At 40.7% G+C, this 17,886-nt stretch overlaps 1 protein-coding gene across 1 annotated transcript; it reads right to left on the minus strand.

The window, feature by feature from the left end:
• Positions 1 to 3,289: 3,289 nt before the first annotated feature.
• LOC306919715 (anti-Muellerian hormone type-2 receptor-like) lies at positions 3,290 to 15,577 on the minus strand (the record flags this gene model as incomplete). Its single annotated transcript, XM_079496269.1, has 10 exons — positions 15,449 to 15,577; positions 11,811 to 12,002; positions 9,746 to 9,910; positions 9,181 to 9,264; positions 7,104 to 7,174; positions 6,700 to 6,921; positions 5,995 to 6,109; positions 5,421 to 5,548; positions 4,512 to 4,665; positions 3,290 to 3,426 (listed from the first exon to the last, which is right to left on the minus strand). The coding sequence occupies exons 1-10, from the start codon at positions 15,483 to 15,485 to the stop codon at positions 3,290 to 3,292; spliced, it is 1,305 nt and encodes a 434-aa protein (XP_079352395.1). The 5' UTR covers positions 15,486 to 15,577.
• Between the last annotated feature and the right edge of the window lie 2,309 nt (positions 15,578 to 17,886).

Raw genomic sequence — 17,886 nt, forward strand, 5'->3', positions numbered from 1 at the left:
GTGGCGCTATAATAGGCCAATGTGAAAAGGGTGACATTTGTTCTTATGCCTTTGATTGCAATTGGGTGATTTGAGGCATTTTGTTCCAAAAATGTGTTTTGCAAAAATCCACCTGTTGGTGGCGCTATAACAGGCCAATGTGAAAAAGGGTGGGATATATTCCTTAGCCTAGTAGGAAAGTGCGAGAAAGATGTCGTAAATTGCACGCTGCGTTCATGATTTGAGGCTTTTTGTTCAAAACGGGCCAGTCCTGCAAACTTTGAAAGCCAATGTTTGCCAATTAGGTTGGAATATGAAATATCGGACAGATCCGTCTTGAGCACATGACTATAGAGATACTGTGTAACGATTTGCGGGATTTTCGGACAAAATCTGGAGGAGTAATAGCAAAAAATGTGGTTTACAAAAGTCGGCCTCCTGGTGGCGCTATAACAGGCCGTTCAGGAAGATTCGCGGCAGAGGTTCATTGTTGGCATCCAGGGAGTGTGTGTGCAAAATTTGGCATGGATCGGGCCAACGGTACCAGAGATTAGCTGGTAATGGACGGACGGACACACACTAACGGACAGAATGCAAAACATACTCTCTCCCCATGCCTTCGGCCTGGTGGAGACGATAAGCATTCGTTCGTGTGTAAAAATAAGTAATTAAATAACGTAAAAAAGTTATCTAAATGGATAAATGCCCAAGTCCATGCACTGGAGTGCCCAAGTCCATTCACTGGAGTGCATGGACTTTATAAAGTGGACACTGGACAAAAATCCCTGCTATGTATCGACTAGTGTGACATACGCACATGTCCGGGGAGACCTCCTCTACAACACCACACTGTCCGCTAAGCAGCAGAGGTGTAAAACTAAAATTGGCACGCCATACAGCGAGGTGAAAGGTCAAAAACTATCCCATTTCCAGACTAAAGTCAACTAAAGTGGACACTGGACAAAAATCCCTGCTATGTATCGACTAGTGTGACATATGCACATGTCCGGGGAGACCTCCTCTACACAGTGTGGTGTTGTAGAGGAGGTCTCCACGGACATGTGCGTACTCCGTGTGTGTGTCCGTCCTTCCGTCCGTCTGTGAACAGCTAATCTCCGGCACCGTTAACCTGGTCGATGCCAAACTTTGCACACACACTCCCTGGATGCCAACGATGAACCTCTGCCCCACATTTTCCAGAACGGCCTGTTATAGCGCCACCATGAGGCAGCTTTTCACAATTTTTTCCTAAAACTGCACCGATCTGCGTGAAACGTTCCATGCACACTCCCTAGAGGCCAAGGATAAACCTTTGACCTGCATTTTCCGCATCTGCCTTTTATAGCGCCACCAGGAGGCCGACTTTTGTAAAACACATTTTTTGATATTACTCCTCCAGATTCTGTCCAAAAATCTCACAAATCGTTACACAGTATCTCTATGGTCATGTGCTCAAGTCGGATCTGTCCGATATTTCATATTCCATCCTAATTGGCTATAATTGGCTTTCACAGTTTGCAAGATTGCCCCGTTTTGAACAAAAGCCTCAAATCATGAACGCAGCATGCAATTTACGTGAAATCTTTCACACATTTTCTTACTAGGCTGAGGAATATATCCCACCCTTTTCACATTGGCCTATTATAGCGCCACCAACAGGTTGATTTTTGCAAAACACATTTTTGGAACAAAATGCCTCAAATCATCCAATTGCCATCAAAGGCGTATGAAGAAATGGCACCCTTTTCACATTGGCCTATTATAGCGCCACCAGGAGGCCACAACCTGACCTGCCCTGGTGGAGACCTGTGCCCCGAGGGGCACTTTTTCTAGTTACTAATTGGGATCCTGCTGCATCTCCTGAGTTAATACCTGAAAAGTGTTCACCTGAACTGTAGATTTAACAAAGTGGAATGATCCAAGTCATTTCAGTATACCAAAGTAACAAAACTAGTCGGCAACACAATTGTCTTTCAGTGATCAATATTTAAAATGAAGCATTTACATACTACTACTGAATAGCATATATGCAAGCATTTGTAAGTGAGAAAGCTTAAAGGTATATTCAGTGATTTTACTTAATTCAAATATCACTTATTTTTTCTTTTTTTCTGGATAATCCTCCCTACTATAGAGTGTGCTGACCATATAAGGAGTTCCTCCCTGTCCCCAGTGAGCCCCTGGGGTCAAAAAACCCTAGTTTCAGTTTTGGTGGCGGGTGGCAAAGCCTTCATCCAATCAGGATGAGAGGGGCCTTCCTCCAATCATGATCGACTGGGGGCGGGCCTTGGTGCACATGCTGTTGGCCTGTTGCACTTCCCCCCACTGTAGAGCGTGCATGTGCACAATTTGTTGCCTGGGCGGACTGGGTGGTTTTCCAAATCACTGAATGCTCCTTTAATATAAAGGCAAACTCTTATCCAAAACTTACTTCAATGAACAACTCAACCTTGTTGAATACAGTACATGCCTAGATTACAAAGTGGCTATTTGGAAACAATATCATACAATAGTAACTACAGTTGGGTGCCACCGATATTGTCCCTTATCATTTGACCCATTTAGGCCTGACCTCAAAATGTTTAAAAATCCTTCTAAATCCTCCATTTTTCTGAAATAAATATTTTCTCGATTTTTCAAAAATAGCAGACCTACAAGCTCGTAGCGCGCCACTCAGTGGCGCGCTATGAGCTTGTAGATCTGCTATTTTTCAATAGCTAAATTATAACATAATGTTTAAAACACAAAGGGGTTCCCGCCCAAGATGGGTTAACTGTCCTTTTGCGCAGATCACGCAAACCTCAGCAAAAAGAAAAGGACAATATCGATGGCCTCCAACTGTATAGTTGAACTGAAGGGGGTGGTATGGGTAAAGAGGCCTGGATCTGAGAATCAGAGAGTCACAGGTCTGTCCATGTTAAATCTCTGGGGTCTGGTATTTTGTTTTAAAATACAAAATGACCATCCTTTTTCTCCGGGACTGACATCTCTGACTCCAGAGGATTAAGAGAGAGTAATCTGTTCACCACACATTGAGCTTGCAGCCGGGCTTGTGGTTCGTGATCCCAACAGTCTGTCATTATTTCCTGCAGTGCAAATCCCTGAAAATAACATTCAGTTGGACATTAGTTCTAGTTAACACATGGGTTTTATTTATTCAATATCCACTACATTTACACATAGGCTATATATTTTGTTTATGTTATCAAGGTTATATTAATTTCATTTGTTTGGTACACTTTTACACTCTCCGAGCTGAGCTAAATTAACATATATATATATATATATATATATATTGCAATTAGTGGAATTATACCTGGTGACTCTCTTTCCAGTGTGGGGGTATGGAGGGCCTCTTTTGCATCTCATACACATACTGGATGAATTGCATTCCACTGGGTCCAAGCTCAGCTTCATAAGGCATGTAATGCTGTGGCACCGGGCTACCTGCAGATGGAGACATTTCATCAAAAAGGAATGGACAGTTAACTGCATTGACCACACAGACAAAAAACAAAACATTAAACAAAAACATAATATACCTTGTTGATTGTATCAAAGTCAGAATACTCTTATTTCAAATTTCTTCCCAAGTACTTCTCCATCACTGGAGAGGGTGGTTATGGCTGCCTGGGGCAGGCAAGGCCTAGGCTACTATCTGAATTACACAAGCAAGATCAGGTGTAGACTAGATAGATAAAGTGCCCCTCGGGGCACAGGTCTCCACCAGGGCATCAGATTGTGGCCTCCTGGTGGCGCTATAATAGGCCAATGTGGAAAAAAGGGTGTCATTACTGGGTGTTCTTACTCCTTGGATGGCAATTGGATGATTTGAGGCATTTTGTTCCAAAAATGTGTTTTGCAAAAATCCACCTGTTGGTGGCGTTATAACAGGCCAATGTGAAAACGGTGGGATATATTCCTGCCTAGAAGGAAAGTCTGTGAAAGATTTCACGGAAATTGCACGCTGTGTTCATGATTTGAGGCTTTTTGTTCAAAACGGGCCAATCCTGCAAACTTTGAAAGCCAATGTTAGCAATATGAAATATCGGACAGATCCTTCTTGAACACATGACTATAGATTTATTGTGTAACGATTTGCGGGATTTTTGGACAGAATCTGGAATTTTGTTTTTCAAAAGTCGGCCTCCTGGTGGCGCTATAACAGGCCGTTCTGGAAAATTTGGGGCAGAGGTTCATCGTTGGCATCCAAGGAGTGTGCGTGCAAAATTTGGCACCGACTGGGTTAACGGTACCGTAGATTAGCTGGTAACAGACGGACGGACAGACGCGCACAGACACACACACACACACGGACGAACACACACACACACACATACACACACACACACACAGGGGGGGGGGACAATAATGGTATAACTGCAAATCTTCATCTACAGTGACGTCTTTTAGTATAGACCAGTGGTTCTCAAAGTGGGTCTTCTAGGGACTTTCCCTGGCTAAATATGTTAATATGGCATTAGTATAGTTTAATGCCTATAACCAGAGTTTATATGGCCAAAATGTTTTACCATCAAACATGTCTGAGCAGCGCATCCAGATCTCCCAGAGCAGCAGACCCAGAGCATACATATCCGCCTCCAGGAAACAGTACCCACGGTCAAGGTGCACATAGCCATCCAGCATCTCCGGCGCCATGTAACGCAATGTACCAACTCGCTGAAGCTGGAGATCGATAGAGAATTGACAATAGTAGCTCTGTATTAGATACAATGTACAATAAATAAAGTCTACATCATTATTATTATTATTATTATAAAAACAATACATGTCCTTGGTTGGAGCAACAGTCTCTAATCTGTACAAGCTGAGAAACTATTAAGTGTACGACTAAAGGAAACACATCATTGTGTACAATCCAATGAAACTACAAATTTCAACTGTTGCGATTTTGGTATGATCAGATCAAATGCTATGTCGTGACCCCAAGTAAATCTGAGGCTGGGGAAAAAAAGCTTTGAGTTTTTTGGACCCTAGTCATAGAATGATCTACAGACCAAACTTAAACTGCCATTTGTAATCCCCCTAGTGAGTTTTAACCAGTCATTGCTCCTGCTTTGACGTATAGCAAACAGTGTTTCTCTAGTTTTTTAGTGTATTAGCAAACCTCATTGCTTTTATATATTAGCCTTTATTGGTCGTGTTATTAGACTTTCCTGTTTTTCCTGAGCTTCTTAGGATGTGGGTACTGTATTTATGATTTGTATATGTCTGTCCCTGTTTTTGTTTTGTATTTATTGTTACTGGCATAGCTGTGTTACATTATTTCTCTTGGCCAGTTCACACTTGTAAAAGAGAATTCAGTCTCAATGTTCCCTGGGTAAACCCTGCAACTCTTATCATTCCATGATGTACTGTTGCCTCATACCATCAGTACAGAAAAGAACATAACAATGGCTGCACGTGGATGTGGAGCTTACCTGATGTCCGGTGGATGGGCCAATGACGGTGGAAAAGCCAAAGTCACACAGGGCACAGGAGCCATCTGCTCTCACAAGCACATTGGCACTGCTGAGGTCTCTGTGGGCCACTGCAGGTTTGTGCACACCTGCATGGTGTGTGTGTGTGTGTGTGTGTGTGTGTGTGTGTGTGTGTGTGTGTGTGTGTGTTTGTGTGTGTGTGTGTGTGTGTGTGTGTGTGTGTGTGTGTGTGTGTGTGTGTGTGTGTGTGTGTGTGTGTGTGTGTGTGTGTGTGTGTGTGTACAACAACAATACAATTATATACTGTATATCCACACACAGACACACATGCATGCATATACTGATGATCTGGATTTCTTGGCGTACCTATTTTGGGCACGTCATTATTGGCACATATTTTTCACACATTCCCAAAATGTTACAAGCTAATAAAGTGTCACTGCAATCCAATGTGAGCTTAGATCTGCTATTTTTTCTACCCGCTGTACAACGAAGTATATGCATTAAGTCATTAACAGTTTTTACTACCACCACACGCACGCACGCACACCACGGTTGTTCTATGGTCTATTACCCTGTCTGTGAAAGTCAGAATGAAGGTAGGCCAGTCCCTGTGACAGAGACAGGGACAACTTCAGTGATGACACCCAGTCACTTGTCGTCTTAGAAAGAAAGGAATGGAGGGAACCCTATCATGAACAAGACACCAACAGATAATGTGAACGCTCACCACACATGCAGCCAGCAGGATAATTACAGTAAAACTAATGACTAAAACTGTAATTGGGGAAAAGATTTAATAAAAACCTAAATAATAATAAAAATGTGTCTTTATATTACAAAACAATCTATAACTATTGTTATAGATTGAAACTGTATTGTGTGTTTACAAAACTATAACTAAAACGAACTCGAATAATAGAGAAAATGGCAATGGTTTTAGTCTTTGTCAGTAGGCCTATCCGATATTCTTCTTAGTAAATAGGGAAAATAGCCAATATAAAAGTTTACAACAAAAGTTCACATTTCAATGTGTTGTGAGCTTGTAGATCGCCTATCTTCACTATTAGCTTTTTGAATCTCGCCCCATGGCCCTGACTGCCGCATATTTCAATAAAATTCTTAAACTAACACTAAAACTAATAAAAACTAAACCAAAACTAAGCATCTTCAAAAAGAAAAGGCAAACCCACTTTAAAAAGTGAAATTTAAACCGAAATGGGAAACTAAAAAGTTTAAACAAAATATTACAAATACAATCAAATTAATGTATAATAACCTTGGCAGCCAGTTCCAGAACAATCATCCACTCTCCACCCTGCAGACCGCTCCCAGCACCCAGGAAGTGGACAATCCCAGGGTGATTCAGCAGTGGCAGTTCATAAACCAGCTTCTCCGAGGTGAACTCGCGCTTTCTAGCTGCAGGGAACACCTTCACTGCCACCAAAGCTCCCTGATACTTCCCCTGCCATACTGTTGCAAAATAGCCACGACCCACAATCTAAAAAAGGATATGAATAGAACCGAACAGGTTTATAGATAACACATGAGATACCCGATACTTCAGAGCAAAAGTTCAACCTAAGCACTGTCTTACTGTAAAAGATGGAATCATCAAAACCCTGCTATAACATTATACTTGAAGACTATTGAACGTGGAATACAAATCAGCCTTTCTCCTACCTGTTGCAGCTCTATGTCGAAGCAGTCAATCTTTGGCGATTCCAGTGATATAATAGGATCATGGTGAAGATCTGAGATCATAAAAGTGATTGTGAGCAAATTAATTGCTAGAGAAAATACAACTATGGATGATGTAATTCATTCATTCATTTTAAGCGAATCCTGGTTGGAAACTAGAAAAGTGCTGGAGTAGTCCGGCAGCAGAGGTGGACGGGTGGGAAATTTGGTCTTTTTTAAAGCATACGGAAAGTTTGACATTTTTGACAATTTTGCCTGCCATAGGATGTTAATGGTAGGGTCACAAGAAACCTACTATAAAAAAATTGCTCAATACTGACAGCCGGTCAGCAAGTGGATTCATGAATGTATGTATATAAATATAGACGATATTTTATGTAGGCCAATAAAAAAGACTATATACCAAATGTCCCACTTTAAACAAAAGAAGCCTGTCGGCTGCCAGACTAGAGTGATACTTCAAAGTAACAAATAAGTGGATATAAAGGGAGTGTTGTGTACCAAGGTCAGCTCACAGGAGAAACGAGTGAAGATGTGCCAAGGTTAAAGATGTGGGAAAATATGTCTTAAAGGTGTTTGAGCAAACATCCCCCCTTTCCTCACTAATTCATTTTATACAGCCCTTCTGATAAGAACGTATGACCAAGTCATTCTGCGTTGAGATAGTCATTCGGTACGTTGCTTTGTCTGTAGCAGTGGTGGAAAACATTTTGTACTTAAGTAAAAGTCTACAATGTAACTAAAGTTTTCATAAAGTACAATATTTGCCTCTGAGATGTAGTGGAGTAAAGTAAAAGTACTGAAAATTGGAAATACTCACTTAATCCATTGAGACCTGGAACGCATCCATGTCACGTTAGCGTTTAACCACATTAACCATTAACCCATTTTGGGGCGGGAACCCCTTTTGGTGTTTTAAACATTGTTATAATTTAGCTATTGAAAAATAGCAGATCTACAAGCTCATAGCGCGCCACCGAGTGGCGCGCTATGAACTTGTAGATCTGCTATTTTTGAAAAATCGTTAAAATGTGCCTCAAATCTTTGCGAAAATTGTCATGATTTAGAAAATTTCGATGTCAGGCCTGAATGGGTTAAAGTAAAAGAAAATACCTCAAAATTGTACTTAAGTACAACACTTGAGTAAATGAGTAAATGCTTTACACCACTGATCTGTAGAAGATGATTGAGAAAAGAATGGGAGTGACAGTAGTGGGTTGCTATCAAAATCTGAAGAATCAAGACAACAGACTCTTCTGTGTGTATGTCCATCCCACACTTGTAATCATCAGCTGCAATCTCACACTGGTAGCCTTGGACACTGGTTCTCAACATGGGGTCCAGGGACCCCCAGGGGTCCTTGAGGAGTGCCAGGAGGTCTCCAGCTAAAGGACTGACCAAATGGACACTTATGGGTCTACAGCTCAGTGTACAAATGGAACCTCATTTGGACCGCAATGGAAACAAGCTAAGCTTTTTTTCTTTATCCTTTTGAATATGGTGGGTCAGATGTATATTACATCATGTGACATGTTTTATTTCATGATCAACCAATCAATTGTACGCTTTTCTTTTGGTTAAAATAAGTTTCTATATTCTCATAGTACTGCTAGTATTGCTAAAATAGTGTTTGCTCCATAACAGGGGTCACCAATGTCTCTCCAGATCAGTAAAAAGAAAATCTTAAAAAAAAAAGAAAATACAATTTAAGCTTATACTGTAATTGGGTTATCTCTCGTGATTGGATGACATTTTCCACCCTCCTGAAAATCAATGTTCTCTTTGTTAAAGAGCTGGCGAGATGAGGAGTCAGATGAACTGACTTTTTGTTTTAAAAATATATCACTTAATTAATCTTCAAAATCTTTAACACTGAGAATTGTACAGAAAACAAATCATATGAAATGGGCGTCTGTGGCCAAAACAGTAGCAATGTTGGTGCTGGGCAGCTTCAAGACACGTACTGTTATTATGAAGGAAGGGCATACACAAACATTTACTGCAAAGATGGGAATAATATACCAGAATGCGTTTAAACCATGAAGGATCCTACTGTTACCCTTAACACTACAACGATGTCTCCACTTGACAGCCACGATGCACAGGACCAGAAAGGTTCCAACAGGAATAACAATGAAAGCAACTGTCAAAGAAAAAGGGAGAAGAAAATTTAAAAAAAGACAGACAACACTAAATAAACAAATAAAGCCTGATCACACTGAGCTTGCAGATCTTCTATTTTCAGTGTCGAACACATGATATGACGAAGTATAAATCTTAATGGGAACGGAGTCAACAGACTGCTGTTTCAAGAGTGTGTACTGTGTAGGTACCTACACGACATAGGTACTGCCCTTTTAGTTTGATTAATCTAATAAGGCAGGACATACGCTTATCTGAATGGCTAGAGACACACTGAATGTCTCATATGGAGGAGACATAAATAAATCAGCATACAAGAATATCAAAGAACAACAAAAAAACAATATATGTGGCTCACATTCTTAATAGGCCAAAATAAAACATTTGACAGAATGATAATACACAATTACAATGATCTATCTATGCGCTACGTGTATTTAAAAATGAAAAACTGGAACGAGCAATTGGATACATTATAATACCTTTAGAATATGAATCAAGCTGTTTGTCAGGCTCTTCGTCATCTCGGCTCCATGTCAGCTGTGCATTACAGAGGTCTACGTTGCACTCACACACAACCATGATACCACGGCGAATGGAGCCCTGGCAGGTTGCAGATGGACAAGACTTCTGAACTATAGAACAAGCTGTAACAGACAAACAAAAGCTGCTCCTTAACGGCGGGAACCCCTTTTGGTGTTTTAAACATTATGTTATAATTTAGCTATTGAAAAATAGCAGATCTACAAGCTCATAGGAGCTCCTACGAGCTTGTAGGTCTGCTAATTTTGAAAAATCGTGAAAATATTTATTTCAGAAAACTGGAGGATTTTTTTAAAATCCTAAATGGGTTAAGCCCCATATGATCAGTGGTGGACAAAGTACTCAAATGTTTTACTTAGTAAAAGTATCAATACTGCAATATAGAACTACTTTGTTACAAGTAAAAGTTCATAATTCAAAATTTACTTGAGTATAAAATTTACAATTTACAATTTAGGCATTTAGCAGACGCTCTTAATCCAGAGCGATTTACATTAGGCAAGAACACAAGTATGGGAATACATCACATATATAAAATGCATTTATCAAGAAACATGCGTAAGCTAAGAACGTAACTAGAACATATCTATATAATGACGCTATACATATTAACTATACATATATACTATACTATGCTATACAAATGTACTATGATGTGCTATGACTACATACAATGCAATTATTGTGCGGTCTACATGACATGCTATAAGTCTGTTTCAAATGCTATCTAAGTCTAAAAAGTGCTATCTAAGGGGGTAGGATAAGTGCTATGGGCCATGATGGAGTCTGAAAAGGTGGGTCTTCAGACTACGGCGGAAGATTGGGAGTGATGCTGCAGTTCTGATTGCAACGGGGAGTGCATTCCACAGTTTTGGGGCCAGAAGGGAGAAGAGTTTGGGACGTGTGGAGCATTGTCCCGGCGTTTTTAGTGAGGGTACTTCCAGCTTTCCTGCGTTGGCTGATCTGAGTGCGCAGTATAAAAGTATTGGTATCAAAATGTACTTAAAGTACCAAAAGTAGAACGTACTCACTATGCATGCAGAAGGTCTCATTTCAAGTTTTCAAATGTATAAAAATCTTTTGAAAATCTGCCACGCATTGTGAGCTTGTAGATCGACTATTTTCAAATGGCAAAAATGTGTATAGGGCTGAAGTTGTTAATGTGTGTTTTGTAATAATATTCAAAATCTACAAGGTACGTTTTCAAATAATTGTAGTGGAGTAAAAGTACAAATTTTGGACCTGAAATGTAGTGGAGTGGAAGTAAAAGTATTGGAAATTAGAAATACTCAAGTAAAGTACAGATACCTAAAAAGTGTACTTAAGTACAGTACTTACAGTAAGTAAATATACTTAGATACTTTCTACCACTGCCCATGATCAATCGACGCTTTAGTCAGCGTTGCACGCCTAAAATAACAACTCTGCAAACTCACAATGTGCCGCATGCACGTCACTGTGAGCAGTGAGATTGTAGATCTGACATTTCAGGCTTACGACAGCGCATAGATTTTTCATTTATGTGCAAGATCCACTTATTTTGCCTACACCCAGTAAAATCCTTTGTTTTAATTTCAATTTGAGAGTGCAAAAATGCTCCAGTAACGTCCATTTTTATATTTGGTTGCACTCGGTTGTTGCACTCTAAAAAATAGCAGATCTACAAGCTCACAACGCATCTGTAGATCTGCTATTTTCAACATGCAACGTGTCATATATATATATATTCTTATTTACTAAAATAATAAAATGACTAAAACTAAATTAAATTTTATTCAAAAGACTATGACTAAACTTTAAACTAAATCAAATTTTGCTGTCAAAATCAACACTGGTGCCAGGGTTGAGTATACTTTGTCCACCACAGCTTACCCATCAGGTCGAGTACAGGCTGGTCATCGACCAGAACGTAGTAGACCACAGCTTACCCATCAGGTCGAGTACAGGCTGGTCATCGACCAGAACGTAGTAGGCCGCACAGCAGTCTGTGTGTGCACAGCTTACCCATCAGTTCGAGTACAGGCTGGTCATCGACCAGAACGTAGTAGGCCGCACAGCAGTCTGTGTGTGTGCAGGTCTGCTCTGAGCCGCTCACATTGCCAGCCTGGATGGATGCCATGTGCGGCTTCGTCCTGTTGTTCTTAAATGCACAGCGTCTCCCCTGAGCACGCTCTACCATACACCAAAAGATGCAGCCTGCACAATCAAATTACTCAGTGTTAACTTAACTCTGAGAGAGATTAACTAACTCTGAGATTTGGTCCATCATAAGAATATATTATATGATGATTATTTAACTATGAGAGTCGGGTCAACCGGGTCAACCATAAGACAGCCATACAACAAAAAAATGCATCCTGCACAGTCAAATTCTCAGAGTTAATTTAATTTAACTCTGTAGCCAAACATAACCAGACAAAACTGCCAGAGCTAAAACATATATAGTCTGGCCATGCCAGCTATGTGGGCACCTCAATGTTAAATTGGCATTTTTTCCCCCAAAAAGTAAAAAAGAAACATACTGTGTGTGTGTGTGTGTATATATATATATATATATATATATATATATATATATATACACACACACACACACACACACACACACACATATATATATACACACACACACAATTATATATATATAATTATTTATTTATTTTCCAAAAAGAGAAGTAAACCTTCCAAGGGACTGCACACTACAGGGAATAGAGACCAACTTACGGCATTATCAACTTATTTATTAGCATGACGCGTGCTATGACATATATAAAGAATTTGGAAAATGGTCTGACCGTTTGAAATTCAAGGCCAAATATTTTCTAAAATAGTTACAAATTGCTACAAAACATGTGGCTACTATAGCCAGCCAGTAGCCAGTAGCCAGCCAGTAGCCAACAAGAAGTTAAATGTAGGCCTGATAATAATGTAGCCTACCATGCATCTACAAAACTCCATCTTCACATTACTTCAGACCATTTTCAAAACTAATTATTTTACATTTTGGAAACAATAGTCAATTAACACTGAGGTGCCCATAGTGTAGGCTACTTTTCCTGTATACTGTAACTCTGAGAGTTAAATGGATGGAAATTTCCATCCAGAGAAGAAGCGAAATGGTGTGTGGTGTAAATAAAATAATTTAAAATATTTAAATAAATTGGATAGTTTTTCCTTCCCTGACATTTTGTTATTATTGTAAAATATGGTGCAGTAATAAACACATCTACATGCCCAATATACAATATACTATGACAATACATACTGTATATGTATTATTATGTAGTATATTGTATAGAAATGTCTTATCTCGATATATTTATTTCAATGTATGCCCCGTTTAAATAGCGAAAATAGCTGACATTGAAAATGTAAGTTTTAAGCATATGTGTGTGTGTGTGTGTGTGTGTGTGTGTGTGTGTGTGTGTGTGTGTGTGTGTGTGTGTGTGTGTGTGTGTGTGTGTGTGTGTGTGTGTGTGTGTGTGTGTGTGTGTGTGTTTAGAATTATTGAACCAAGAAAAAGTATCAAGAGCATAACAGTAATAAGATCTTGTGACCAAATGATGACTACATTGGATCCATTGAAACACAGTTCTAAACACAGTTCTAAAAGTGGGGTTGAGGGGTTTCCAGGGGAGTCAAAATGATTGATAATTTCACTACTAAATTATAATCAACTCTCTCCATTGTTATCTATCCATCTACAGTAGGCTACAGACAGTAGTAGTCTGTACTAAATGTACAATAATCTTCTCTCGTGGGACGGTGGGAGAACGTATTGTCAAATGGAATTACACGGCCAAAAACACATCAATTTGGGAGACTACTGTAAGAAAACACACAAATCCAGTATTCACTCTAACCCAGCTTCCATTTAAATAGCATGTGTTTCCAGTCATAATATACAGTATTCAATGTGAACCAGACAATGCGTTGATACCAGGGCAGGAATTTCACGGCGGCCACGGCGGCCATGGCCGTCGTTGCCCCTCTCTTTGGCCGTGTGCCCCTCGAAAAAGTATATGCCCATACGGCCACAGTGGCCGTGGTGCCCCGACCGGCGCCCACAGAAGTTCATTTTACCGTTTATCGCAATTTTCCAGTCATTAAGGTAACCAATGTTCCCCTCACGTCCCGCGCAGAACAAATTTGTGTTGTAGTTGTGTTGCCATTTGCAAAGTGGTTTGATTATTTTGCGGTACTTTGCCTTAATAACTACCCCCGCTGCCGCTGGTCGTCATGACGCGCGCATACACACACACACACACACACACACACACACACACACACCCGCACGCCTCCTCCTCCGCGCCACACATACACGCACTGACAGAGTAAACAGAGGGCATTTAGCCCACACGCTGCCTACTAGTGTAGCTAATCTAGCTATCCGGTCAAACTGCAACTATCACTCAAAACAAAACAATGTTTCCTACAGTTGCGACAGTGTGGCGGTCCTACGTCACATGTATTAACGTTGGTCGGACATGGTCCAGCTGATTTCCTTTTGTCTAATGCGAAACAGCGTGGCTGTCCATACAAGGAGGAGATCTACCGAATCTATCTAGCCCACCAAAACAAACACAAATGTACTTTTGCGTCGCATTATGGATAGCGACAGAAAGACACCATGGATATAATTAAACAATTGTTCCCCTGTGCACAGCACACACTGTCTCCAGGTAAGAACAAAAAACTGATTTGAAGCTGCACTTTCACTTTGTGTTGACTTACTGAGTCCTCAGTCCTGCAGCGGTGCAGCCCCACAATGGAGAAATTATCTTATCTGTCACTAACCTCTCTACAATGCCATGTTATTCAATATATTAGTTTAGCACAAAATATAGGCTTTTCTAAACCAATCCCTTATTCAAAAGTTATGTAGGCTGTCATTGTATTTTATGTGAATTAACTCAGTTTAACCCAATGATCCTCAGCCATTTAAATTTCAAGGACCCCCAAATTAAATTTATATTAATTAGCCTAGGGTGACAGCCTGACAGGGTCCTAGGCCATTTCATTATGATTTTCATCTCTGGACTGGGTCCCCAAAACATGTTTACAATATTTTACAACAGTAGCTACTTATATTTTGTTATTTAAAGCTGTGATTATTTATTTAAGAAGCACTGTTCTGAACCAATGTTCATCGGAAAATCATTTTTTAATTGATGGCCTTCATGCCCTGGCACTTGGCCTTGTGCCCTTAAAAAGTTGACCACACTAAAGGCCAAGTGGCCTTGCCCCTAAAAGGATGAAATTCCAGGCCTGGTTGATACACTTTTGCACCTTTTGTCTAACCTCATGTAAATAGCTGTACCTGCTGGTGTTTGCTATGTGTATAGATGTAGATATTAGACTTTTTCCCCTCCTTGACATGTTTTTCTTTATAGTTAGATTGTTCTTCCTTGCTCTCCCTGACCGCCCCACCTCTTAATTTCTCTTTCTGAAAACCACAAAGATGATAGAGCTTGCACAAAAAAACGTATTACACCCACTTCTTTACACCAGTAAACCTGTGATGGGACAATAAAGTTGATCCTGATTCTGAGTACAAAATTAACAATAAGACCACACAGCATGTGCAATTTGAAATGATGGTCATGTCTAACGGCACAGAGAAATGCATAGTCTACTGTACTTACCGACGGCTGCGAACAGCGTCCATCGATGCAGGTTCATGGTCAATCTGAACGCACACTGGCCAGGGAGTGTCCATATCAGCCATGGGAAAGAGGGGAGTCAAACTTTTCTCACGTCACTCCCACTATGACACAGTTGCGCCCATACTTGCGTGCACGCACACACACACACACACACACACACACACACACACACACACACACACACACACACACACACACACACACACACATTTTAACTATTTATTTATGTCCACACAAAGGATATGCATACAAGAACACAAATATTATAGGTGCATTAGAGTTACATCTGCTGATCTGACCTCATCAAACCCTGTACACTCAAGACACGCTCCATATTATGGCCAGTACATAATTAATTGTCTCCACCAGGCCGAAGGCATGGGGAGAGAGTATGTTTTGCACTCCGTCCGTGTGTGTGTCCGTCCTTCCGTCCGTCTGTGAACAGCTAATCTCCGGCACCGTTAACCTGGTCGATGCCAAACTTTGCACACACACTCCCTGGATGCCAACGATGAACCTCTGCCCCACATTTTCCAGAACGGCCTGTTATAGCGCCACCATGAGGCAGCTTTTCACATTTTTTACCTAAAACTGCACCGATCTGCGTGAAACGTTCCATGCACACTCCCTAGAGGCCAAGGATAAACCTTTGACCTGCATTTTCCGCATCTGCCTTTTATAGCGCCACCAGGAGGCCGACTTTTGTAAAACACATTTTTTGATATTACTCCTCCAGATTCTGTCCAAAAATCTCACAAATCGTTACACAGTATCTCTATGGTCATGTGCTCAAGTCGGATCTGTCCGATACTTCATATTCCATCCTAATTGGCTATAATTGGCTTTCACAGTTTGCAAGATTGCCCCGTTTTGAACAAAAGCCTCAAATCATGAACGCAGCTAATCTCCGGCACCGTTAACCTGGTCGATGCCAAACTTTGCACACACACTCCCTGGATGCCAACGATGAACCTCTGCCTCACATTTTCCAGAACGGCCTGTTATAGCGCCACCATGAGGCAGCTTTTCACATTTTTTACCTAAAACTGCACCGATCTGCGTGAAACGTTCCATGCACACTCCCTAGAGGCCAAGGATAAACCTTTGACCTGCATTTTCCGCATCTGCCTTTTATAGCGCCACCAGGAGGCCGACTTTTGTAAAACACATTTTTTGATATTACTCCTCCAGATTCTGTCCAAAAATCTCACAAATCGTTACACAGTATCTCTATGGTCATGTGCTCAAGTCGGATCTGTCCGATATTTCATATTCCATCCTAATTGGCTATAATTGGCTTTCACAGTTTGCAAGATTGCCCCGTTTTGAACAAAAGCCTCAAATCATGAACGCAGCATGCAATTTACGTGAAATCTTTCACACATTTTCTTACTAGGCTGAGGAATATATCCCACCCTTTTCACATTGGCCTATTATAGCGCCACCAACAGGTTGATTTTTGCAAAACACATTTTTGGAACAAAATGCCTCAAATCATCCAATTGCCATCAAAGGCGTATGAAGAAATGGCACCCTTTTCACATTGGCCTATTATAGCGCCACCAGGAGGCCACAACCTGACCTGCCCTGGTGGAGACCTGTGCCCCGAGGGGCACTTTTTCTAGTTTTCTCTCTTTTCTGTCCTCTCGCTTGTTTTCTTTTGCTCTCGTTTGGTTGTTTTTCTCTCTCTCTTGTTTGTTTACTTAAATAAAAATACTCAAGCTCTTTAATGACGTCTAGATACTTCCTTAATGTTAACGAAGTCCACACCCACAACACCAGAGGGAGTGCAACGAACCATGTACAACCCAGATTCGGCACAAAAAGGGACTAAATTATTTTCGCTCCTATGCCACCAAAATGTGGAACGCCCTACCAACAGTCATTAAGACATGCAAATCCCTTGACTCCTTCAAAACCGCCCTCAAAGGGCACCTACGGACGGCTGCAATTAGAAACTGGCCTCCGTAAAATCTGAATCCCCCCCACCGCCCACCCCTTTTCCCCTCACTGTATATGTTTCTTTTCCCTTTTTACCTCTATGATGAGTTCCTGTTTTGACTATATAGTTGTGTATATTCGTACATCTCTAATTGTTTTGATGAATTGAAAATGGTGGGCCCTATTGTAAACAAGTGTAATGCTTTATGGTGTCGTCCACTCACAGTTACCAGTTGTTGTATTGAGTTGTACTTGAAATGTACTGTACTTCTGCAAACTGTTAATAAACCAATCAATCAAACACACACACACACGAACACAGCAACATTGGGCTAATATAGCTACCATGTATGACACAGGAGTCAGGACAGGGATTTACCCAAAGAATAAAGGTTATATTATTATCATCTGATCATCTGTCCAATCCATACAGTCCACACAGTCCACACGACAGACAGACAGACAGGACACGGTCG

The sequence above is a fragment of the Electrona antarctica genome (assembly GCF_951216825.1).
Source record: "Electrona antarctica genome assembly, chromosome: 3".
Lineage (NCBI taxonomy): Eukaryota > Metazoa > Chordata > Actinopteri > Myctophiformes > Myctophidae > Electrona > Electrona antarctica.